Source organism: Dermacentor andersoni, unplaced genomic scaffold, assembly GCF_023375885.2.
Source record: "Dermacentor andersoni unplaced genomic scaffold, qqDerAnde1_hic_scaffold ctg00000041.1, whole genome shotgun sequence".
NCBI lineage: Eukaryota > Metazoa > Arthropoda > Arachnida > Ixodida > Ixodidae > Dermacentor > Dermacentor andersoni.
This window is the reverse complement of record NW_027314754.1, coordinates 2,014,027-2,040,806: the sequence shown is the minus strand read 5'-3', so window position 1 is coordinate 2,040,806 and position 26,780 is coordinate 2,014,027. Positions and strand designations below refer to the sequence as shown.

Genomic DNA, 26,780 nt, shown 5'->3' with positions numbered 1-26,780 from the left:
CTTGGCTAAACGACAAGTGTCTTCAAGACGCTTCCGTAGCTCGACTACATACCCGTATGAGGTTTTTGCGTCATCATCAATATGCTCACCCGTCCATAATTCTTTCAATATCGCCATGGAACGCCGGCACGACTAGGGCCACCGGGCCTACGGAACCCACATCTACCGGTGAGGTTCACTTGACCGGGCGTCCGTCTTCGGGACAGGGAACGCCTCGGGTCGTTGTACGGCACGAGACCCCGGAACGGCCTGCTGCAGCCTCGAACCCGCATCTACGCGCGAGGTTCGGGAGAGCGAGCGTCCGTCGTCGAGACGAGGAGCGCCTCGGGTCGTTGCCTTGCACGAGGCCTCAGGTCGGCCTGCCGGCATCGTGGAACCCGCTTCTACGCGCGAGGTTCGGGTGGCCGGGCGACCGAGTGGCCTGTTCTCGTCTACCGAGCTGTGGGCCGTCCACCTTTTCCTGCCCCGTGCTGCTGCGTCTGCTATTCCGCGCCGGTCATCACTCGACGAACAAGTGTTCCACCTCAAGGACTCTACGTCTCACCACACTCCGGACTTATCCGCAACCTCGTGAGACTATATTTTTCCTATTTGCGAACAACCTTGTATGTGTGGGTCTAGCTTAAGATATTTTTCTTGTCTACGTGCCGTCTAATATAATTGTCGTGTGTTTGCTCATCATGCACCGTCTCCTCCATCTTCCTCCCGTCACACGCTTTGCAACGTGACGGTCCTAACAACATCACATATCTGGCGTCCGCGAACAGGACTGCTCTTACGCTATAGAGAAGAGCAGCACGTTGCAAAGCGTGTGACGGGAGGAAGATGGAGGAGACGGTGCATGATGAGCAAACACACGACAATTATATTAGACGGCACGTAGACAAGAAAAATATCTTAAGCTAGACCCACACATACAAGGTTGTTCGCAAATAGGAAAAATATAGTCTCACGAGGTTGCGGATAAGTCCGGAGTGTGGTGAGACGTAGAGTCCTTGAGGTGGAACACTTGTTCGTCGAGTGATGACCGGCGCGGAATAGCAGACGCAGCAGCACGGGGCAGGAAAAGGTGGACGGCCCACAGCTCGGTAGACGAGAACAGGCCACTCGGTCGCCCGGCCACCCGAACCTCGCGCGTAGAAGCGGGTTCCACGATGCCGGCAGGCCGACCTGAGGCCTCGTGCAAGGCAACGACCCGAGGCGCTCCTCGTCTCGACGACGGACGCTCGCTCTCCCGAACCTCGCGCGTAGATGCGGGTTCGAGGCTGCAGCAGGCCGTTCCGGGGTCTCGTGCCGTACAACGACCCGAGGCGTTCCCTGTCCCGAAGACGGACGCCCGGTCAAGTGAACCTCACCGGTAGATGTGGGTTCCGTAGGCCCGGTGGCCCTAGTCGTGCCGGCGTTCCAACCATCTCCGTTGCGCGAGCCCCTTTTCATGCGCTGCACGAGCCTCCCTCGTCTTTCTTTTCCTCTTGTTGAGGTCGGCCGCAATGTCGTCTGCTCTTGCGCTTGGTACTTTGTGAACACTTCTTCACATTCGGCAACCCATATGGTCACCAACTTGCCGCGCTGAAGGCGTTGCCCGGCCGCGTGCAGACGTCAACGGAGCCCTACGTCACGTACATTCAGGACGTCTTGGCGTTGTGCCGCAAAGTTGACGCACACATGACTGAGTCAGACAAGGTTTCCCACACCCTCAAAGGCATTGCCGATGACGCTTTCAACTTGCTCGTTTTCAACAACGTGGGGATGGTCGATGCAGTTATAAAAGAGTGCCGCCGCCTGGAACTCGCTAAGAGCCGACGTATTGACCAGCAGTTTGCCCGTCTGCCCAACACCCAAGCGGCATCTTCTTGTGCCGACGCTCCCCGTCCCAACAACAGTGGCGCTGTTACCAGGATCGTCCAGCGTGAGATCGAGGCCGCCTATCCTGCTGCCTTCGACTCCAGCCCCACCAACGCACCCGCAGTCACGGTTTCCCTGATCCAGGCAGTTGTCCGCCAGGAGTTCGAAAACATGTGTCTTCACACCATCTGCTCGGCCCATCGCCCTGATACCCGCCCGGCTTCTTCGATTGCACCCCGTCCCGCATCTTCTTACCCACCACGTTTCCGCAACCCATCTGAATGGCGCACTGCTGACGACAAGCCCATTTGTTTTCACTGCCATCGAATCGGGCACATTTCTCGGCACTATCGCAGTCACTGGAGTTCCCCGACCCGGTCTACTTATTCTGCCTACTCTCGCCCCCCAGGTGGCCCTTCTCGTCCCTATGCCGCACGCTCCGGTAATGCCGCCACTGATTCTCCTGCGCCGAACCGCCCTATTCTCGTTCGCCTTCGCCCCAACGACGACAATCTCGCTCTCCCTAACCCCGTCGCTCCTATTCGCCGACTCCCTTCGGACTCCGCTCCCAGCCGGAAAACTAGACAAGGCAGCGCCTCCAGGTGACGCTGCATTGCTCCCTACGCCGCTAAATCTTCTACTGACGTTGCCCACTCATCTGAACCTTCTTGACGTGCAAGTGGACGGTGTTTCTGTGTCTGCTCTTATAGACACTGTGGCGCATATGCCGGTAGTGAGCGCTGACCATCGTAACCGCCTCAGGAAAGTAATCACGCGCGCCACGACGCCTCTTGTCCGTGTCGCTTATGGGAGAACAGCCCCCGTAATTGGCATGTGTGCCGCCCACGTCTCCTGCCGATCACTCCACTATCGTGCTATTCACAGTCGTCGCCCACTGTCCCCAGAACATCATCCTCGGCTTAGACTTCCTCTCCGCACATTGTGCTGTCATCGATTGTTCCGCCAGTACTCTCCGCCTTGACCTGCCTGTTCTGGATCCCGCTGAACCACACCCCAGTCGCCTCAGTTCCGTCGACTTCGTTCGCTAGGCACCTTCGGCACTGACTTATGTTGACTTAGTGTCATCCCCACCAGTGCCCGACGGTCACTACATCGCGGCTCCTATGCAATACGTCCTACTTACATACGGGATCACAATACCACATACAGTTTCATCTATTACGGCGAATTGCGTCTGCCTGCCAGTGGTCAAATTTGGCTTGACGACAAAAGTGCTGCCACGCGGGATGTTTCTGGCCCAGTTTTTCTCATTCGAGGACCAGTCAGTAGCATCTATTGCAGTAGACAACAATTCAGCTGATCCTCCTCTACCATCGCAGTCGGCAACTTGTACCATCGCAGACTTACAGAAAATGATTTCGCCCGACATGCCGTCCGAGCACGCTCGTGAGCTCTACCGCGTTCGGTTTTCCTACCACGATATTTTTGACTTTAACGATCGTCCTTTGGCCCAAACTACAGCTGTTAAACATCCCATAAATACCGGCGATGCCCCTCCTATTCATCGCCGTCCGTATCGAGGGTCACCGGCTAAGCGTCAAGTTATTCATGCAGAAGTTCGGAAAATGCTTGCCAAGAACATTATTGAACCGTCATGTAGTCCATGGGCGTCACCTGTTGTACTGGTAAAAAAGAAGGATGGCTCATGGCGCTTTTGCGTGGATTATTGGCACCTTAACAGGGTTACCAAAAAGGACGCGCATCCTCTACCTCGGATTGACGACGCCCTTGACTGCCTCCACTGTGCTCGCTACCTCTCCTATATTGACCTTCGCTCCGGCTACTGGCAGATTGCCGTGGACGATCTCGACCGAGAGAAGACTGCTTTTGTAACACCAGACGGTCTTTATCAATTCAAAGTGATGCCGTTCGGTCTCTGTAACGCTCCTTCCACTTTTGAACGCATGATGGACTACCTTCTTCATGGTTTCAAATGGTCCATGTGCCTGTGCTACTGCGACGACGTTATACTATTCTCTCCAACGTTCGCTATGCACCTCGAGCGCCTCTCAGCAGACCTGGACGTTTTTCGTCTAGCCGATCTGCAACTCAGCGCATCGAAGTGCCAATTCGGCCCTCGCCAGATTACCGTCCTTGAGCATCTCGTTGACGCGAAAGAGTGCAACCGCACCCAGGCAAGACCCATGCTGTTATGCACTTCCCTGTTCTGAAGTGTGTCAAGGATGTGCGTAGCTTCATCGGCCTTTGTTCGTACTTCCGCCGTTTCGTGAAAAATTACGCGGCCATAGCGCGGCCACTAACCGAGCTTTTGAAAAGAGACGCCCCTTTCTAGTGGGGCGATAACGAAGCCTCTGCATTCTCGCGTCTAATCGACCTTCTCAAAACGCCTTCCGTTCTGGCCCATTTCGATCCTTCTGCGCCTACCGAAGTCCATATTGATGCCAGTGGTCACGGAATTGGCGCAGTACTGGCCCAACGCCAGCGTGGCAACGACCGTGTTATCGCTCACGCATGCAGGCTCCTCTCACTCTCCGAGCAGAACTACTCCATTACTGAGCGTGATTGCCTGGCCCTAGTTTGGGCGGTTGCGAAGTTCCGTCCATACTTATATGGCCGACCCTTTTCCGTTGTCACAGACCATCACGCGCTTTGCTGGTTATGCTCACTGAAAGATTCTGCAGGAAGGCTTGGTAGCTGGGTTTTACGCCTACAAGAATATTCGTGTACTGTCACCTACAAATCTGGCCGACTACACAAGGGCGCTGACTGCCTGTCTCGCTAGCCGGTAGACGAGTCTGACGACGCCGATAGTAGTACCGCCAACGGCATTTTCTCTGTGTCTGCCTTCGCTAACATCGCTGATGAGCGGTACCGAAACCTATCGCTGCGCGCACTCATCGAGCGTCTGCGCTCTACACCTACCGACGCATCCGTTCGCCGATATGTCCTACAGGGCGGCATTCTGTACCGAAGGAACTTTCTCCCTGACGTATCTGATCTTCTTCTTGTCGTGCCAAACATCTACGACAGACTGTGCTCTTTGAGATGCATGACGCACCCACTGCAGGACATCTTGGGGTAACCCGCACGCACGACCGTGGAAGCCGCCGCTTGTATTGGCCTGGTCTCATTCGCTCTGTGCGACGCTATGTATCTGCCTGTGATCCCTGCCAGCGTCGGAAAACACCTCAGGTGCTACCTGCCGGTCATCTCCAGCCGATCACCGTCCCTGTGGAACCGTTCTTTCGTGTTGGATTAGACCTCCTCGCCCCTTTCTCACGTCATCCTCTGGGAACAAATGGGTAGCCGTCGCAACTGATTACGCCACCCGATGTGTTATCACGCGGGCTCTCGCTACCAGTTGCGCCACTGACTTCGCGGACTTTCTCTTGCGTGACATTATCTTGCTTCATGGCGCCCCGCGACAGCTGCTTACTGAACGTGGTCGTAACTAGCTCTCGAAAGTTGTCACTGACATTGTGCGTTCCTGCTCCACTCTACACAACCTGAGTACCTCATACCATCCTCAAACCTTTGGCCTCACAGGGCGGTTAAAGCGTACTCTTACCGATATGCTGGTCAACTACGTTTCCAAGGACCACCACGACTGGGACATTGCCCTTGCTTACGTCACATTTGCGTACAATTCTTCGCGGCACGACACCGCCGGATTTTATCCATTTTACCTACTTTATGGTCACGAATCGACCTTTCCCCTTGACACGGCACTTCCGCCTGCTGCGATCTCAACAAGCGAGTGTGCGCACGACGCCATCGCCCTCTCCGACCATGCACGCCAGCTTACCCGTGCTCGACTGACGGCCTCACAAACCACTGAGCAGCGTCAGTACAATGCCCGCCACCGTGACGTACAGTTTTTGCCTGGTGCGCTCGTGCTCCTGTGGTCGCCCTCTCGTCACGTCGGACTTTCAGAAAAGCTCCTTTTGCGATACACAGGGCTCTACCGCGTGCGTCGCCAGGTGACACCTGTGACGTACGAAATTGCTTCTGTGTTTGCAACCTCGTCCTCTACTCTGGCATCTAGTGATGTCGTGCACGTCATTAGCCTCAAGGCCTACTACACTGCTTCCGAGTCCGGCCTTTAGTCGCTCCGGGACGGCGCTTTTGCCGCCGAGGGTAGTGCTATGGAATAGTGTTTACAATGACGAAGATGCGAGCAGTGAGAAGACGACGATGACGACGATTAGAGGCTAGCGCGGGGTGTTGCCTCTTGGCCAAGTGCGGCGTATTCCCTTGTAAATATACTTGTATATAGCTTTTCGTCCGCGTCTTCCTACGTAAGAATATTATCGCGACGTCGTCGACTTCGCGATAAGACACCAGGACGCGACAAAGATCCGCAGTCTGTTCGGAAACTAGTCTTGTGGTATCATCTTCGAAAATATAACAGGATCGGACGTTGCGGAACTGACTGCACAGCAGCTGGCTGCAGACGAGTACAGCTCATTTAATATAGAGGTGGCATTATTGTCCACGGAAGATGCGTTGCCGAGCGACATGACTTTTTGGATAACTTGCGCACTTAAACTAAAATTTAAAACAGGGAGAAGTAGGCGGTTATCGGCGATAGTCACAATGGTATGAGGAACGGCAACTGTGCGTAGCAGGAGAACATTGACATTAGGAGTCATCACATAGCATCAAGAACAGATTGGAAGCACGTCAAAGGCATGGCGGCTTGAGGCGGCATCCGTACGAAGTCTACAGAACATAAACGAGGCTCAGCTGATTTTGGAGGATAGCAGTCAATAGGCAGCTAGAGTTGGAGGAGACCAGCGGTGCAGTAAATCAGTGTTGAATGGTCCAATAAAACGTAGAGGCTGAATATCAAGCCATGGGGGCGCCGTTCCAGAGCAGAAAATAAGACGGAAGTTTTGAAACCAGCAGCAGTTATTCGCACAGTGCACATGCCGAAGATAACGCGTTGCTCCATCAGCAAATCGGATAGCATGAGATGTGGCTGGTGTAAGCGCTTTCCTCATGAGACAACGACGATGGTTGCTCATGGCCGGGATACGGGTCTCAGTATCAAGAAACGCTGGGACAAGTGCACCATCAACTTCTACATCGACTATATTGTGCTTGGTCGGCAAGGTGAGAGGCTTTGGCGGGGACGCCGACAATGCAGCGTCACCTCCGGGAGCTGAATATTTGTTTTCCGACGGTATGCGCCCAGGTACGAATGACGGCGACAGGCGACGGGACTGGGGTGACCTGGACGACGGGCAACAAATTTCGGCGAAAGGGGTTGGTCACCGCTCGGCGACGGTGATCGACAGCACCACGCGATCGTTCCGTCAGTGGTGTGCAGGTTCGGCTAGGCTTGCGGCTAGATTTTGCGAAAACCAACGTCTAGACGAGGGCTGTTCAAGAACGGCACCAAGCACCAGCGGTTGCGACACTCTCTGGCAACGTGAACAACGCGGCGACTACTGAGGCAAATAGGTCCGCCATCCGGTGTTCGCCACTGTGCCATGTTGCGAGAATCTCGAGGGATCCATTAATTTTGAGTATGCACGAGCAAAGAACCTTCGGTTGGCTGGGAACTGGCTATGGTGCAAACTGAGTGCAAGGCGACATTGGCGAGTTCTTGGCGCACAATAGTCTGAACAAGGGGTACCATAGGAGCACATGTATCGCTGACAGCTTGGTACAGAGCCCCGGCACATATGGCTTCCAGCACACGGCGCACAAGCTTCGTCAGCTGCTTTGAAGGTTGCTGCTGCCGCGAAGGAGAGTCATGTCGGTCTTCACGAGACGATGTTTCAGCCGTATTGCGAAGCCGCGCAAATGACTGGTAGATACAACGGATTTTCACTTGCTCGAAACGGTTGCACTCCGTCGTAACGTCAATAACCGAGGTACAGTTCTCACAAATGAGTAAATTGAAGACGTCATTGGCGACACCTTTCAGATTACACCCGACTTTTTCAGACTCCAGAATTTCTGCGTCGGCCTTGCAGCAGAGTGTTAGAACGCCTTGCATATAGGAGACGTAGGCTTCGCCGGACGTCTGAACTCATGAAGCCAACTCTTTCTCGGCGATGACCTTCTGGCCCAATAGTTTTACGAAGAGATCGTGCAGCTTCTGCTTGCAGGTATCCAAGTCACGAAGTTCTTCGATGTGTGAAAACCACACTCGCGCAGTTCCCACCAAATAAAAAATTATGTTCGTGGGCATCACTGTTAGATCCCATTTGTCGTGGCTGCTCACCCGCTCATACATCTCTAGCCAGTTGTCGACATCGGCGCCATTGGTGCCGCAGAAGGGTCCTGGATCACGCGGATGTGTGAGTACGACAGTCGACGTAGTCGACGCAGTCGACGCAGGCATTGCCGAACTAGGCACCGTTTCTTGCGACATTGGTGAACAACCGAAGCGGCTGCCACTGCGAAGCTCCGTTCTCAGTCTTTACCCTGCACCTCCACCAAATGTTACGAAGAGGAAGCCCGATGCACAAATGTATGCACAACTATTTACATGGGAAAAGTTAGTAGTAATCGCGAAGGCTGGTACAGAGGCGACAGCTCCAGGAGACAGTCTACCGCTTCCTTTTGCGTCTTCCTTTTGCGCGCACGGTCCTGTCTAAGTGCACCGTGACAATGGTAAACAGCTTCAATATACACCTGAAATAACAATGTTTGCTGACGACACAAGCCTGTTCTTCACAGGATCCACAATTTATGAAGTAGAAGCTTCAACAAATCTATACCTCTCTAAACTTTCAGTTTGGCTAACAAAAAAAACTAAAACTAATCGCACAAAAACTAAATTTACCATGATCAGGCCTATTAACACGCACATCAGGGATAACAATAATTTCTTATAAGGACCAACGACTCGAACAAGTAAACGCACAAATTCCTAGGGGTCTTGTTCCACGAACACCTGTCATGGACGCCGCATGTGAGTCATGATCTTTTGACCGATTTAGCCCGTTCTGTAAGACGTGTGAATAGGGTCGCTTCCCTTCTCCCTTCTTGGTTAACTAAATCACTGTACTACACATTATTTTACTCGCAACTACTTATGTAATGGTGATGTGGGGAATAACAAATAAAAGCAATTATGATAGGTTATTATTCTAGCAAAAGCGTGTGCTTCGTACCTTTTAAAATATAAGAATCGTGCCAATGACCTAGGCACTGAACCACATTTTCTTAAACATGACTTAGATTTAGGTGCACGTTAAAGAACCCCAGGCGGTCGAAATTTCCGCAGTCCTCCACTACGGCGTGCCTCATAATCAGAAAGTGGTTTTGGCACGTAAAACCCCATAATTTATTTATTATTTATTATTAAACATGACTGCACGACTGCGTGAACTATATATGTTTATAGCAGTCTATCATTCATAATGGAGGCGGTAATCCAATGTGCGAACAGGGCTGTCAGCATTGTGCTAAATGTCTATAGTCACTGGGCCATATATTTATGTGAAAGCGCATGTAACCAATTGCTTCATACGAAAATGCCCGGTAAAATAGACACCATGGTATAACTTTCAAATATGACTCGTTCTAGTTTTTTTGTCTGGTTTAGTCTAAAGCTCTGCTAGCCGCCTGGTTAGCTGATATGGTAGAGCAGCTACCCCAGAAAGGCGGGGGTACCGGTTTCGAATCCCGGACCAGGACAAATTTTTCTTCAACTGCGAGGCTTTTCTTTCGAGAACCCGGTCGGTTTGCTTTGCAGCAATGGCTAGGACTGTGTGGATGTCTTATTTTCCCTAAATAATGAACGATATGGATTTTCGTGATGCAGAAAGCCCTGTAAAGAAAATGAACGACTTTTCTTTTAGGAGCACGAGAACTTCCTCAAGAGAAAACGTGACTACGTAAGTATAATTTATACGTTATTGGTACTTGGCAAACCAGAATGGAGTATGTTATCGCAGCACATTGCTTGATATCTACGATGCACAGAAACTGACTGGTTCAAACATCGTAGTATCCAAGAGAAAGAAAATCCTACATATTTACCCGGGATCTATGTCATTTCTGCCACTAACTAATAGGCGACAGCAACTTTTGAAATAATTCTTTATTTCTGTTTCAAGTTGGACACTATTTCGCGAGAGCTCTTCACAGAAATCAGTTCGCAAATGAAGTCTTGTACTATTTTTACACTTGCAGTCAGTAGACAAAAATAGCAGGAATTGTCTCTTTTGCCGGCATACAATAATGCAATGAACAAGAAAGGTATATAGGTTCTTCTTTGAAACAAGCAATATTTGATGCTTCCCATGTGATGCAAATTGCAGTGACGGGTTGTTTTTGAATAGCAGATTTCTCTTTCTTGCGCGCGAACAGGTTTGGTGTTCGAATATATAATTTTACGGGCTATGTTGTGTCCTGGCGCATATTAACGCGATATCATTAAGGGCCCCGTGTCGCAGAAAATCCAGCGTCGGCGTCGGCGGCGTGGTCCGTTAGAGAAAAAAACATCCCTATATAGTTATACGTAAATGCCACGCCTTGCTATATGACATGTGGCATATACGGGTTATATTGCCACACCATTCTATCACGAAATTGCTGATACCTTACTCACATTCTTGGCAACGTTATTCTTTGGAATTTCGAGAATGACAGTCCACAAGGAAATGTCATGAAACAAACAGCGACGCAGCATGCCTTTTATGTTAAATGTTACCAAACTTTAATATTAGAAGTGAAAAACAATAACTGAAACCTGAACATTTTCTTGGCGAGGTGGCGCACTGCCTCCGGGATCGGCCCACGCAAGAAGCCGTACTTCTACCTAAAAGCTCGCCTTCGCGAACAGCCTTCGCCGCCAGCGTTTCCCGCTATACATTAGGGTTACTTAAGCTGCAGTTGCCTGGAAGCGTGAGAAGGCAGAGATCTTTGAGTGTTATCACGTCTCACTTTTCAAGATGAAGCTTAACCGTCCTCCAAATCTTTTCTTATGAATGTGCTATAAAATGAGCTGCTATCTGGATGACGTTAAACACAGCATAGGACCTACCGTTTTCTAAGAGCTAACAATGGCAGCAGCAACACAGAGCTCGTTGAGGAAGCAGAAGGCATTTTTGCTTGCTAGAGAACTGCCCGTCGGTTTTTATAAGGGTTACACATTGGTCAATGAAGGATGATGTCCTGAAATTTCAAAAAAGTGGTTTAATATAGAAATGCGAGAAATAGAGTTCATGTTAAAAGCCAATCTGCAATTTTTAAGGCGCTCAAATATTACTTGCAAACTTTTTGCAATTCGAACGTTCTTATGTATGGTCATAAAATGTACCCGCAATAACATTGTGAACATATTATTACACGACAGCCTTTGCCTATAACATTGCCGAAATGTGTTTCTTACGACCACTTAAATTTTGTCCGGCATATTGGGCCGGAACTTAGGCACGCCTATTGTTTTGCTCAGAAAATAAAAACTCCGTGTGTTAGGGAATATAACATTACATAACACACCACATAACAGAGTTCTTTATTGTGCATAATAATAAGGTTACAAATGGGGATTATACATACATAAAGAGGGATGCCCCTAGTCAAGAGACTGTACAGGGCACCTCCCATTACAAATTAGTAGGATATGTAAATATTAAGCAGTTAAAGAAAAATTCGTCCGCCAAGTGCAAGCCTTTTCTTTCGAGAAACCCGTATGGGTTTCCTTTGTAGCAATTGCTATGATTATGTCGATATTTCATATTGCTTCATTATTTATTGTTTTTCTTTGAAAAAAAAAAAACACAACTTGCCAAGTTCCCCGCACGTATTCTTGACCTCACATTTTCAAAACTTAACCTCTCGGCTCAACGTATAGAGCATTCACGGTTGAGGTTAAGCTCACCCTACCTTATTATTAAACAGCGTCGGGTTCACAATCAAACCGGTTTAGCCTCTGGCACGTCATGCTCCTAATAACCCGCTCGCGCAGGCTGTGCAGCGTGAAACATTAAACTAGAAAGTACTAGACAAAAAAGGGATCTTTTTCAATAAAGCGGGACTTATTTCCATCTTTGAAAATTATTTCTGCACCTCTATTTCTAGTACTAAAACAATCTTTACGGAAGGCTGTAACTCTCAGCTTATAGTATAGTGGATTCATCATATATTGCCCACAGGATAGTGCCTGGTAACGCAGATACTTTTGTTTAAACGCGTACCACTTAATGATGCTCAATCTTTACATGGATCTTTTTTAACTCCGCTAGAACGGCTGTCAATCACGATATCTCTCGGAGTACTATGCGGTGAGTAAACTAAGTGTTTTTCTGCATAAAAATTTGCACGAGGAAATAATTTCTTGTATTTACATTTGCTCATTTACCAACATAAGATATGTAGTGTAAGTCACCTTGCATGTTCGGGTTCAGCAGAAAGTACGACTTAAATGGGATTGACGATTCTCGCATAATTTTCTAGCTTGCTGCTTTAAACAGGAAATAGCAGTTTGCTTCTTAAGTTACAGAGGACGTGTGGCAATCTGCATGTCATCGCTATACACAAAGATGAAATGCGAAAACGCTTAAACGTTTCAGCAATTTACTCGTTTCCTTTTGCATACTGATATATCCGTAGTGCCACCCCCTGACTAACCGTATTTATTTGAAGAAAAGGTGCCGTAGTTGGTAAATACTTATTCTTTAATTTATTTATTTACAAAATACTGCAGGCCCAAGCTAGAACCCATGCAGGAGGGGTATCAAAAAGATTTACACAAGCACTGGTAAAAACATCAAACAGACATCATCATACATCATGAAGAGAGAGAAAAAAATAATATATACATAAAGATGACACATAAATCAGCACCTTATGACCGTGAAAACAATTATAAACATTGCAACTTTAAGAAAAACAGTCCCTTGCAAGAAAAAAAAAACTAGAAAAGCACTTCACATTATGACATTAATGCGTCGAATGAGTCACTGTTCCGAAGCGTATGTAGCGGCAAAGCGTTCCAGTCTGTAATCGTTCTTGGAAAAAATGAAAACTTGAATGTGTTAGTACATGTTTTAAATGGTGTTATCGATTCAGCATGACGATTTCGAGTCAGTCGTGACATCAGAGGTTGGATGTACGGAGCAAGGTCTAATGTGAGATGGGTGTATTTCAAGTTAAAAAGAAACTTTAATCTTAGATATTTGCGACGTAGGTCAAGTTCCTGGATATTATTTTGTGGCGTCATAAATGTTGGGGAGTCCGTCATGCGGTATAGAGAAAAGATAAACCGAATGGATTTACGTTGAATCGATTCTAGAGCAATTCGAGAGACGAATTTACTTACATTCGGCGAACACCATGTCTTATAAATTTCCCCACCTTGATGTAATAACTTACATTGGCAGTTTGACCTTGAGGCACAAATGTGTCGTGCAGAATTTCATGGCCGCACAAAAATGCACGATCCCTCCCTTGAAGGTGATTGGAGACATTATTTCGATTAGGAATATTTCTTGTAATGGGTGTTCTGAACTCGTTCTGAATTGCTTTCGCCTCTGTCATTTCGAATTATCCCTCCAGCGATACTGTGCGATTGATATCATAGATGAACATTATGATGATTATTGTGATTTTTAAATGATGAAAGTGACAAGACAGAGAGTTTTGGTTTAATATAGAAGTGCAGCTAAATTATTGAATAGTTTGATGACGTATTTGGAGTAGCCGTGCTTCTCCCTCAAGCTTGCCTTGTTTTTATTGAAGAGCAGCAGATACCCGTTGTCATATCCAGTGACCTTATCACCATGAAAGTGTGGCACTTGCCCAGTGACTTGAGTTTGCGTGAAAATGCGGCCCCTATTAAAGTAGCCCATGCTCTATCATCAGTTGACAAGTTCCAAACTGCCCATACGCCATGTCACAAGTTTTCTGTCCCCAATCGACAACGGACCTAATATTACTTACGCTGTCGCAAAAACTCCGTGGCTGTACTTCGCGTGGAAAGGTTAGAAGCTGTACAACATAATGAAAGGTCTTGAAGGTCTGGAAGTCAAAGTATGCTAATATTGTATAAACAGTCGCCGCAGGCTAAGTGTCGTGAATGTGGAAAGTGTTCCAGCACTGCGATCAAACTGCAGGCTGTGTGCGATTCGAGGTCAGGCAGTGAACAACCTTACTGTAAACAAGAAAAGGGCATATATACAAAGTAGTCCCGCAGTGAGTCTCGTACATCTAAGCATGACGTTGCGCTTATTCAGCCTTGCTGCATCTTCCCTTTTAAAGGGGAACTAAGATTACTGAGCAATACTTGTTTCCAGAACATGCACCACCTAGCCCCCCAACAACTATTACTCAGTAATCTTGTGTTGTGTTTTTCGGCGCTACAACCTTCTTCTGGGAACTAAGATGTGGCTAACGTCTGTATCGTTGAGGGTACGGACAGGGCTCGCGTCACTGTCTTGTGCTTCTCCGTAGTTCTTGGGGGGACTCTGTGGAACATCCGCCTTCGGGCGCGAGACTAGCTTCAGGTTGCGGATCTACTAGGCGGAGGTGCTCTCGTTTGTGGCGTAGTTCCCAGCTGTCTCGACGATCGTCGAGTGGTGTTCGTCGGCTGGTCTGAGAAAGAGGGCAGGAGACCAGGTGCACTGGTTTGTATTCTACACTGTGACCTGCTGACCTGGCGTCACAGACGACAAGCTCTTGCTGCTACGATTGCAGTAGGTCCACTGTCAATGGCGTATTTCTTGAAGGCGGCCCTAGACCACGTCAGGTGGGATTGTCCGTGGTTCCAAGCGGGTAGTATGCACCGGTAGAAGAGTCCTAGTCTGGCGGCCATCAGCCTCTGCACGGAGGTATGGAGCACATCATCACGTGTGGCATTGCGCCATTCAATAAGGCCATTTGAAACAGGGATATCTTAAATGAACACTTTTTTCAAAGCTTTTTTTGATTCCTGAACCACACTCTCCGTCAGCCCATTGTAACGCGGGTGATAGGGGCTTGTGGTGATGTGATCAACAAACAAAGTGTTCAGAAAGTCCTCGAACTCGCGGCTGTTAAAAGGTGGGCGATTTTCACTGCGCAACTTCCAGGACAAGCCGTGGACAGAGAAAATTTGAGAACAGCACTTATTAAGGGAGCTTCCAGTTGTACAAAACTCTTGAATTTCAAAAATGGACATGTAGAAGTCAAAATAAGGGCAACTCATGGCCATCTAAGGAGAACAAGTCCATGCCAAATATTTCCCGTAGTAGTAAATGGACATAGGGACTCAGGAGTGGCATTTGTGGGTTTTGAGGCTGATGTTTATGACACACTTTGCAAGCTTTACTGAACTGCTCGATGTTCGAATTATTGGGCGAGAATAGTTCTTGGCCCTCACCTCAACATCTTATCCACTGCCACGTGCACCGCATGAAGAAAGCTTACATTTCCGATATTTTTATTGCGTACATATACATTGTTGCTGCGAAATACGAGGCCGTTCTCTGCATGTATCTCGTCTCGGTAGGGCAGTGCGTACGAAGTGCCTCAGAGACTGCATGCTTGGGACGCGGCCCCGTTGTACTCGCGTATTGCCGTATCTTTAGGAAGATGTCGTCATCATTGCTCGCTGCGAGTAAATCTTGCAGGGAGCGCTGAGATCTGAAAAAAACACTCAGGAACATTGACTTAAAATTGCTCGTTTTCTTGCATTAATCTTTTACTAGGAAACCTTGATAGGGTATTAGCAAGGAATAGTTATTTGCCAGGCCTGTACGTCACATTGATAGTGTAATGTTGTAAAGTAAGGCACTTTGTAAACGCAGGGGCCACTTCTATAAGGGCTGACTGAATATAGCTACTAAGGGGCAGTAGTCGGTTTCAACTATTACTGCATGCTATCCAAATATGTAGTCATAAAATTTGGCACATTCATGAACAATAGCGAGAGTATTTTATTTGTTTGAGCGTATCTTGTCTGTGCCTCACTAAGTGTGTGCGACAAAATATCAACGGGCAGCTCATCCTGTATAAGCACAGTGACCGGCTTGCTTCCATCAAATGATATCGTTACTGGTTTGCTTGGGTCAAAATAGCGGTAGATGGGTGCTTGAATCAGAGCTTTACGCAATCTAACAAAGCTTTCCTGCTCCTTTTTTTTTGTCCAGACCCATGCAATGACATTGCGCAACAAAGTTCGAAGTGGTGCTGTCAGTACAGAAATTTTGGAAGAAAGCACTGTATAAAATTCGTACTGCCCAAGAACACATGAAATCCTTCATAGTTTTTTTCTTGTCTGCAATTCCAGAATTCCTCGTACACATTGTGGGTGCACACAAAGGTGTGCGGCGCTGAGCATGTGTCCCAGATTGCGGACTTCTCGCTGTAAAAGCAAGCATCTCTTCATGCACTATCACTTCCTGCACCATTATTGCAGATATTGCAGGGATATAGCTGTGGTGCATATGACAAATTTGGTCGCACGCGGCGCACACAATCCCCTGGCTGCTTTAGGATCTCTACTTAAGAAGCGGCAGTGATAAATTGACCTTCTGGTTCAAATCGGTGGTGCCCAATTCCATGGCAGTCATAAAAAACAAGGTCGACCAGGCTTCGATTCTTGCCTTCTTCTTAAGTGGTTTTGCAATTAGCATTCCTTTGACTTTCACCTATCTAGCAGTAGATCTATCCGTATCTAACCTGTTTCATGCAAACCTGGGTCACCGAGTAGGGGGCATGGCGCTTCTTTTGCTGAGGGAACGGGGTTCGAAACGAACCATTGAATCATGTTGGGTTCATTCATATATGCTGGTTTTAATGCGTAGCATTCTTTGGCTAGTTGCCCAGGACCAATTTCAGCTCTTTTCCATTTCTCCTTGCGTTTCCTGTCTCACGAAATCTGCAAGACCGTCTACGCTTGAATAGACGAAATTGAGTGAAGACACAAAGGGCGCTATAACGTAAAACTATTCCAAAGTTTTCTATTCCAATTCTGCTATCAGCCCTCCACGATTGGTTGAAAACTTTTTTTCGACCACGCCCACTTCACCTCTCTGTCACGCGACGTCCCGAAAACCGCGATACCTCCCCATCTGATATGATGTGTATACACTGATTATGCATGACTTGAGAGAAAAAAGAAAAACAGTTATTTCTGATTCGACACATTTTCGCCATCAGTCCTCGGCTATTGGTAAAAAGTTTTCGGGCTGCACCCACTTCACCTGCCTGTAACGCGACGTCACAAAAACCGCCCAAACTCGTCGCGTCAAAGTGACGTGTACGCGACAAAAAATGCAGTAATATGCCGAACAAAACTGAATTTTCTTCGGAATAGTCGCAGGCTGCCCCGTTCCCAATGGAATAAAAGATAGCTGCCGCCGATCGCTGAGACGCTGGCTACTCGCACCTGCCGGAGAGCATGGGTGTATTTGCGTATTATAAAACTTCTTGCGTGGCCGTGTAACGTTTCCGAGCCCTTTTGGCACGTTTACCACCTCATTCTGCCAACTATTCTTTGCTGAGGGTCAGTTTTTGCGTCATTCTTAAGCTTCCGTTGCATGCCGCCGTGATTTTCGACCAGCCACCACAAGCTAAGTAAGGGAAAGCCGACCAATCGCAGACGCCGGCACCACCCTCTTCATCCGGTTATCGATTTTCAGTGCACTGGCTCTGCCCCAGTGAATCTCTCTCCACTTGAGCGTTCTCCTCGCCTCTTGTCAGCCAATTAGATACGACAAGCCGCTCAGTGTAGGCAATGTTATTCGTTTTTCAAGCAAACAAAAGTGACATCCTATGAACGAGGAAAGCGTTTGATTGGCCTGTTCAGACAACCCTGCGGGTGACCACCCGGTGCTTGCGACGATGGTTACGCAAATTTGACGTCAGAAGATTGGAATAGAAACATATTGGAATAGTTTTACTTTATAGGGCCCAAACTTCTATACGCTTACCGCTGCCTACTTGTGGGCGCACGAACGCCCGGCGCAATATTTTGTCGGAGTCGCCAGGCCCCCATGCACATCCGACGAAAGCCGAAACTATCATCACAGTTTTCTCGACGACAGGTGGACTCGACATCAGGAGTCCTGCGTCGCATTTCAGGCCACACCCGAAGAAACCGCTCAGTGAAGAGTAACGGAGACGTCAGGATGCGACGAAGAAAGGTATACCAAACGCAGCCAGTACGGTAGCGCAGTTAGAACGCAAGCGGGAGCTTGTGCGGGCAGGGTACGCGCGGAAAACGCAAGCAGCGAGAATACTGGGGCTGCAACAATAGAGAAGCTTCTATACAGAATACGTCGGAACACAGGCGAGTGCTTGTAAGGAAGGGCGAGAAGGTTTGATTTTCCTCACTAAATCGCCAGGGGAAGGTCTTTCATTTACGAAGTACAACACTGGTGCTAGAAACCAGTTTACTGGTGATATCGGCATTGTGCGTCTTGTATTCTTTGGAGTAGCTTATCTCTTTAAATGTCGCACTCGTGGTTACAAGAATAGATCTAAACTTGATCAATTATGATTCCGAAAAACGCTACGCACTATATTGACACATGTACTTCTTTATCTTTATAGGGTGCCCGCGTTTCACAGCCTAACCAAAGTTATTACATAACGCAGGACGCGCCTGCATGTATTGGAAGTTTCTGAGAAGTTATCGATGATTCTATCGGTTCTCTGTTGTCATCGAACCTTGTGTAATCTGATTTCATCGCGCGACATGAATGGTGTAGAACTTTCTGGAAGACACGCGGGTGCCCGCGATTACTCTGGAACCTTTGTTGACCGATATATAAAAGGCGATGCGCTTAACCCGCTGATCTCATTTTCGACGATCGCCGACTATGTTAGCCGCTATCACCGTTCTTTCAGTATAGACTGTTTTCAAGGACACAGGTTCGCCAGGAAAATGCACCTTTCGTATTTTGCAACTTTGCTGCTTTCGTCCCCGTCATTTATACGTGACAATATCGTGATTCGGGTGCAGGGAGTTATTGCTCGAACTGTTTGCCAGAATTTTGTCACAGTATTGTTGTAGTGGCAAAACGCCTTGAGATACGGTTACAGGTAGAGAAAAGAAATAGCACTTACATCAACCCCCATACTTCCTTGCTCGGTTCTTTTCATGCCGCCAAGAAAAATTGCAGTTATCACATTCAATAAGTATCCTACAGTGTTACAATTTGCATGAATAAAGCACGGTTCTAATTTTATATAAACATTTCTTGTAACTAGAGGTCATTTGTGAATTCTTTTCCTTTTATCAAGTTGCAACGAAAATGAGAGAAAACAGAAAATGTCACAAGACTATATTTTTCTTCAATATGACATGAGCTACAATGTATAAATAAGAAAACCTACATTCGGGAATCGGATGTGAACCCCAATCTCGAGATACGTCAGAAACTTCAAAAAAAATGGCAACGAGCAAACTATGCAATAACGGTATGACGCAAGAAAATTGTCTGTCATGGCAAGACACCCCCATTATGTTGAATGTTTCAGCCACCATTGAACGAAAGGCTGAGTCTTTACTCTTGTGTGTCTGCATCGATCGCTAACTTTTACGTCTTGAACTGTATTTATTACTATATTTGGACCACGTGCGCCTCGGCAAGAAACGCCAAAGCTCTTCACTGACACTCTCTGGGTACATATGTCATACGCTGTAATACTAGTAAACGCACCTCCCAAGCAAAAAATAATTGTCGCTAAAAGAAAAGTTCTACCATCATCAGACAAAACAGGTCTGTGTAAAGCTTTATTTGATTATGCAATTTAAGCCTTTTTGTTTAAGAAAGCCACAAGCCAAACGTACTTTCCACGACTTGCATTAGGCTTGACAGCCATAAACGCCCAGTGTACTTTAGAAATTACACGGCCTTAGGGTTTGAAATAGTAAAATGCAATTCAATAAATTTTCATCATGCCGTTAGAGCGTGAAAACAGCGATAGGTAGCGAAAATTATTGAACTCTGGTTGCTGGTTTTTCTCATCTGCCTTATTGGGCTATTGTAGATCGGATTCATAGGAAAAACGCCCAGTATTACACCATGCTTGACCATGCATTTGTTGATATCCCCATGAATGTCGTATTAAAGGAATTGGAGGCTGCAGAAGGTCGACTATATTTAGGTCGAGTTCAGCTGCCAGTCCTTCCTTTCAATAACAGCTCAATGCCATGGTTCATGCCGCTCTTTGTTTGCGGGTATAGAAAAATGACACTCGTGGTTCTGTCTTTGGTCTTCTTGATAGGGAGAACCAGAAGTTGCCTAGAAATATTTTTGCAAAATGTAAAGGACACCTGATAGAAATAAACTGTTTTAGACGAGGAGATAAAGCCCGAAGCAGTGCAGCTTGAGGATACTTGAGTACAGCGCAATGACACGGGAGAACAATGCACATCATGAGCTCTGCGAGACAACCTAACAAAAGTGTAGCGCAAATGAAGCCGTTGCATCGTGTATTTGTATCTGCTTTTTTCGCGCTCTACCCAAGTGTTGTTCTAGATAGGTACCAACAAGCACACTTTGTCTCATGATCAGATACCAGAAAAATACCTAGGCGTCGAACACTAAATTACGATTAAAGATAACTCGAATTCACATGGTTCTTCGTTATTGGTAGTTCTAGTTCAACTCAGTTGGTGAGTTAGCAGGCTGAAACTTACAATAAACAAACGTAACAGCCTTTCTTTGGACAGCTTAAGGTTTCATGATAACTTTATAAATGAATCCAATACAACACATAAGCTTGGGTTTTTTATTCGTAAAGTAAGTAAAAAGTCCAGGGCTTGAAAAAAAAAACTAGCACAACTTACGAAAAGCCTAAGAAAATGTGCATTTTATGTGCAGCTTCTAAGTAAGATCAGTAGTTATTGTTCCTCTGATATGTCTGTAACGACTGACCTGTTTTAGTGATAATGAACCCATTGTCTATGTATGTTTGAATTGTGTGTTTATGTTAGGTATACGAAGATAAACTTTTTTTATGTATTCGTGACAATACCATGTTTATCCCGCCATTGCAATATAATATACAGACTTCAGGACAAGTTGATTTGACCAACCTTACAAGTAGCTTCAAGGAATTTCATGGAGTCATTCGCAAACAGTCTGATGTGTCCTCACAGCGTTACTAAGTTACATGAAGTCCAAACAACAAAGACCCCAATACGATGTGATGGCTCACACCTCGTGGGACAGGGAGCTCGAAATAATCCCTTCCATTGAAAACAACCTAACATGTTCTATCTAATAATAACGAATTAATGAAAAATATTTAATGCAGAATAATATATTTAGGTTTTAGAATCAGTTTTTGAAGAATTTTTAATGCCTTCATACTATTAAGAATAAGGCGTCGATTTCACTAATTTTATTCAGCGTTTCTGCTAGTTTCTTAACTACTGTAAGTACCTACACCACGGCTGGATTCAAAAGTCGCAATGAAAATTACTTAGTACAATAGCTTGTTGAGAGCATTGCACAATGCGTTTAGCGAATATATCATCAATGAGTTTCCAAATTGATGATGTGACTTTTATATGACTGTGATGGTTTATGAATAGAACCTGAACCGTCTTCAAATGACTGAGTACTTTTGCAACTGGCTGTGAACAGTAAAGCTACAGAATTAAATGTTTAGGGGCCGAATCTGCGTAGCGGCACAGAAATACATTAGGCCTGCCGTGCTGAAAGTTATCTTGGAGAGTTAGAGCGCAAATGACCGGAACACACATCACGGACACCGCAATAATGATTGTATTTTGACGCACACACAAGCGAAATTGCAGAAATATTTTAAAGGGCTGCAACCTAGACTGGTAGTAACGTGGGGAAGCATAACGCGGTAAAGTAGGTTTCGAAAATTACGCCCTGTGGACAAGAAAGAAACAGGTTTGTTCAAAAAGAAACCGAACTTTTGCTATGAGATCTTTACTGCTGATGGTAGAACATTTTAAGTGCTGGCTCCTTCAAAGAAGTCGCCTCTACTGGCAATGCATTCTTCCCACCTCTTCTTCCATTTTTGGAAAGCCTCCCGGAACGCACTTTCTGGTATGGCGTGCAGGTCTCTTCTCGCATTGTCTTGGATCTTCTCTACGGTTTGTAAACAACGTCCTTTCAAGGTGGTTTTCAACTTGGGGAATAGAAAAAAGTATGCTGGGGCTAGGCCTGGAGAATATGGTGTGGAGGGGGGCACAAAAGGAGTGTGGGGTTTCGCTAAGTAGCTGCGGACAAGCAGCGATGCGTGAGCTGGGGCATTGTCATCATGCAACGTCCAAGTCTGATTTTACCACAATTGAGGCCTCTTACTGCGCACAGAATCTCTGAAACGTGCGTGTATTCCCTGGTAAACTTCTTTGTTTACCGTCTGACCATGTGACAGAAATTCTTGATGGACAATACCCTTGCAGTAAAAAAAAAAAGAAACACAACCAACATCACCTTCATTTTTGACCGATTCGTGCGTACTTTTTTGGACGAGGAGAAGCTTTGGCCACCCACTGCGATGACTGCACTTTCGTTTCAACATCATAGCCCTTGTCTCATCATAAACCATGTCTCATCGCCTGTTATGATGTTGTTAAGAAAGTTTTTATCCTCATTGGCAGCGGCGAGCCGTTCCTGGCTGATTTCAACACGGTTCTGCTTCTGTTCGTCAGTCAACAAACGCGGCACGAATTTTGGCTGACACGACGCATCCCAAGTTTGTCACTCAAAATTTCATGACGTTATTTTACGCTAATACCTGCTTCGTCAGCGACTTCTCTAACAGTCAAACGACGATTTCCACGAATCATAGTTCGGGCTCTCTCGACATGGTCATCATCTGTGGATGTGGAAGGCCTTCCAGACTTGGGATCGTCATTGACCGACATTCCTCCGTGTTCAAAACGCTTGAACCAATCATAGCACTGCGTGCGACTCCTACAGCCTTCCCCGTATGCTTGGCTACGCAACTGAAATGTCTGTGTCAAAGTTTTGACAAGTTTGTAGCAGAACTTCACACACACAAGCTCTTCTCCCAATTCCTTCATTGTCACTTTGGCACCAATCCGAAGACCAGCTTGTTCATATGCTCACTTCAGCGGCTGCAGCTCGCTAACTAACAGTCAGAGCGAAACGCGGCAAATTGCAGTTTGTTGTCTAAACCTGCCGCTACATGCGCTCAGTAGCTGCAGCGCGGTCACCTCGGCCGGTTGGCGCGCTTTTTCAGAAGTTCGGATTCATTTTGAACACACCTTTTGAACAATCGTATATATGAATTCCGTAGTAAAGTGAAAACAGCCTCAGCATATTTTTCAATGGTATACAACAATGGTGTACAACAGTTAAGAATTGACTCAGCGAAACATAGCCAAATTATCAGCTTACGTATTTTTTAGTATTATATTGAATTTTAGGTTCATTACGGAAACAGCCACATCGATGTTCAATAAATTTATTGTATAAACATCTCAAATAAACACGTATCCTGTTTATTTAACGTAAGAACACGAGGAGGCATATCCGTTGGAACCAAATTATCAGTGACCTTATCCCCATCGACCACTGTGACTAAACTGCTGGCAAAGTGTCTGTTCTTCCTCTTTCACTAGGTAATCCTTCGACACGTTCCATTTCTTACAATAAAAAAATGGTCTACCTCATATATAACTTTTAGTTGTTTTTGCAGCAGGCCTAATGAGATGTCTCCAACAGTTTTTTTTTCACCACGTGTTGTTATTGTACTACTTCAGTAATTGTTTTTCAAATATATCTTTTTTCTAGAAAAATCAAAGTCTACCCTCTGGCAAGACCAATGAGACCGTAAGTTTTCTGCGTTGGTTTTTCGAACACAGGCCGTTATCACTCCTCAAGGAGGGGAAGAAAATTTACATTGGCAGTCATCCCGTACCAGGAATGCTAATCATGTATGCCAGGCAACATGGGGCATATATCGTGCAAAATTGTGTTCTTACGTGTAAAAATACTTTAAATGATGCTTTTCGTTTTAATGAAGCCTTCTTTTACTCTTCTCGCACTACGCGGGTGCTTGCAGCTGATGTCTTTCACAATAGACGATTTCGTATATAGCGCAAGTGGACATAGAATTGTAATTAAAATTGAAGCGGCTCGTGCGGGCGCCCTAGCGTGAACCTGCATTCAAGGAAACTTCTGCGCCGCAACAGCAACCGCGTCTTTAGGAGCTCCACTAGTGAGGTTGCTGGCGACGCGCATCACTGGTAAACCAGATAGCCCTGATTGATGACATTTCTCAGGGCCTGTGAAATTATTAGGTCTAGCATGGCGTTCATTTTTCATTCGATTGAGACCAATCGGTGTAGAGAGCTGCTAAAAGGAAACACCTTGCGTGTGCGCAGAAGGCTCATGCTACCAGTGGAAGAAAGAACGCTTCCTTGACGCCTCTGTGGATGTGATTCAGGGGAAAGTAATGATCGGAATCTTTCTCCTATGAAGAATATTAGGGCACTACCTTTCATTGTAAGAATCATTGGCTCGTAGGTCCCCCCGGCTGCAGAGCACCCGAATAAAGTGGTGGGCACGCCTGAGACGGAGAACAGAGTGCTTAGGCTATCGATCCCCACCGGCCATTATTAGAAACTGAACCGGACCACGCAAGCCCTATGGCGTGAACTTTCCTTAACAGGTATGCTTTACTTATGAGATATTAGGACTGATGACGCGCGGAGGAAAAGTCAATTAGGGACACGTGCTGCGATAGCGCATCTACCAAGGTAAGATGTTCCCTTCTTGTGAAGAAGCTGCTAGCTATGCCAAAGTGTAGGATTGCTCAGTTAAGCTGTGCTGGAAAGCCTGCAAAAGTTTTATTCGTGGATGGTAATACAGGTGGGCCTTGTAAGGTAACAAATTTTGAACTACCTTGAAGCACCGGCGGTTCGGCGGAGGTAGTGCTCGTTCAAAGTTCGGTTCGACCTTCTGTTACATATACCAAGCAATGCGGGATCACAACTCTCTCCGTGATGGGTGTCACCATGATAATTTGCTCCCAATATGGCAAAGAAACCATGAACTGCAGTAGTTTCTTTCTGCTGTACGCTCGCCGGCCTCATTCTACCTTAGACAGCTTCTTTATGTATGCTGCGCATCATATCCACGCAGTAACTGAAATTCTCCGTCTTGATAAAAATGCTCATGAGGTCATGTGCCTTCTAACTCTAGCTTCGCAAGACACAACTAAGGTACGCTGCAAGAAACAGCATCGACCTGTCAAATACGTTCCTGTGGACATGGTGCTGATATGGTCCCAAGTAGGGAAAGATGTTTTGCGAGAAAAACTACTGGCACATTATGCTGGGCGTTTCGTAGTCACCGAACAGCTGAGTGACGTTAACTGCGCTATCGCATGCTTCTCGACAAGCAGCCGGCGCTTTTCTAAAACGAACGTGACAAATTTGGCCAGCTTGAAAACCTACACCCAGTGAGAGGCTCCTTCATTCTCCAAGTGGGCTTCGTTTGGTCAAGCTGAAAAGCTCCAGCAGTGTTGTTGAGGAAGATGAAGTGAAATCGGCTGGGAATAATAGAAGGACAAGAGATGTCGACGGTCCCGTTCCGACGTGATTTTGATAGCGCGTTTTCATTCTTCAAAAGGTAAACGCTCTGGGCGTATGTAATGAACTAAACCTCGAATGAAACATGATGCCAGATGGCATATTTCATAGGTCAAACTGCGCTGATCATAAATGCATGTGATATTGCGGTCAGTCTCGCACACGAACGATATGCTTACACAATACTACCTGCTGTGATCGATATTTTTGGTGTGGATAAGAGGGGCCCCGAGGGATACAGGCAAAGAATGCTTCGCTCTCAAGTGGTTCCCCTCCGTTGTGAGCGAATCTATCACCTACGTAGTGTATTTATCTAATGATGCCGGCTAAAGTTGACGTCAGGTAATGGGCCACTAAGACTTAATGCCAAGTCCAGTTAAAGTGATACAGTACTTGTGAAGAAGCTTATTTTCATTGATTTTAAAACTATCGCTTCATTATTACACGTGAAACAGAGAACCAAAGTTTCAATTTTTTGATTTTGCAAGGGAACGCCAAGCGGATTCATCGTGATGGATTTCGAAGTATTTTTTTTTCTTCGGGCCATTGTGGTTAAGCGAAAGTTCTTGAAGCTTGCAAAGTTCAGTGTTCAGCTATTTTCGAGTACAATGTCGTCTATTTTTATTATTTTAATTGGTCCGGAGTTGACACCATCAGAATGTTTGTGGCCACCGCGAGACGGGGCGGGAACACACGGAGCAGTGCCACACGTCTTTTGTTGCTGCGAGTTTTCCGGCTTACCGAGCATCTTGTCGCATTAAATTGATGTTTGTTTTGTTGAGCAGAGCGATATTAAAATTCATCTCGAACAATGTTTCTACTTGGAATCCATTTAATATAATTGCTTGTGCTTACTCATGCAAAATTATTTTTTTTGTTTCTGCTGCGTTTTTCTCTGAAAAGGACGATGACTGTTTGCGCTACTGGGAAGAATACGACAAGGTGAGTCAACTATTTATTTGTTCTTCGTAAACAGGGGTCGTGTTAGCAGAGTTAACTATATTTTCATGCTTCCATGTCACAAATACAAGAAGTGGAGCAACTGAGCGCTCTTCGTCTTCTTCAATAGTTAAAAAAAAACCTTTACCTTGGAGTGAGCTTCATCGGGACAAGATTAGATCTCCTGGCTTGTTCTTAACATATGAAATAAAATTGTTTTTTTACGAACGAGCACTAGGAGTATACTGCGCTATATATCGAAGATTAGGGTGGTATATTTCAGGCAATGCTACACAAAGAAGAATTATTAAAAATTTGGAAAAAGATGTTGCCTGATCGCTTTTAGTAAACAGTTGTACCGTGTGCCTCATTTGGAGTTTAAATGATTTAAATGAAAAAAACTATCGTCTGAAATTTTGAATAATACATATATTTTCTAAAGAAGACGAAAGCGGCGGGTCAGCTTTAGAATATTTCGAACAAGCGCATTTGTTTCCAGAGGGTAGCATTAGCG

At 46.2% G+C, this 26,780-nt stretch overlaps 1 protein-coding gene across 1 annotated transcript in view; it reads left to right on the top strand.

The window, feature by feature from the left end:
- Window positions 1–26,780, top strand: part of LOC126518288 (neprilysin-1-like) — a 69,570-nt gene that overhangs the window by 23,316 nt on the left and 19,474 nt on the right. The window contains exons 7-10 of the mRNA XM_072285760.1: window positions 9,648–9,683; window positions 12,039–12,077; window positions 23,526–23,564; window positions 26,231–26,269. Of these exons, the coding sequence (XP_072141861.1) occupies window positions 9,648–9,683; window positions 12,039–12,077; window positions 23,526–23,564; window positions 26,231–26,269 (153 nt within the window). The remainder of the gene's footprint in view (window positions 1–9,647; window positions 9,684–12,038; window positions 12,078–23,525; window positions 23,565–26,230; window positions 26,270–26,780) is intronic.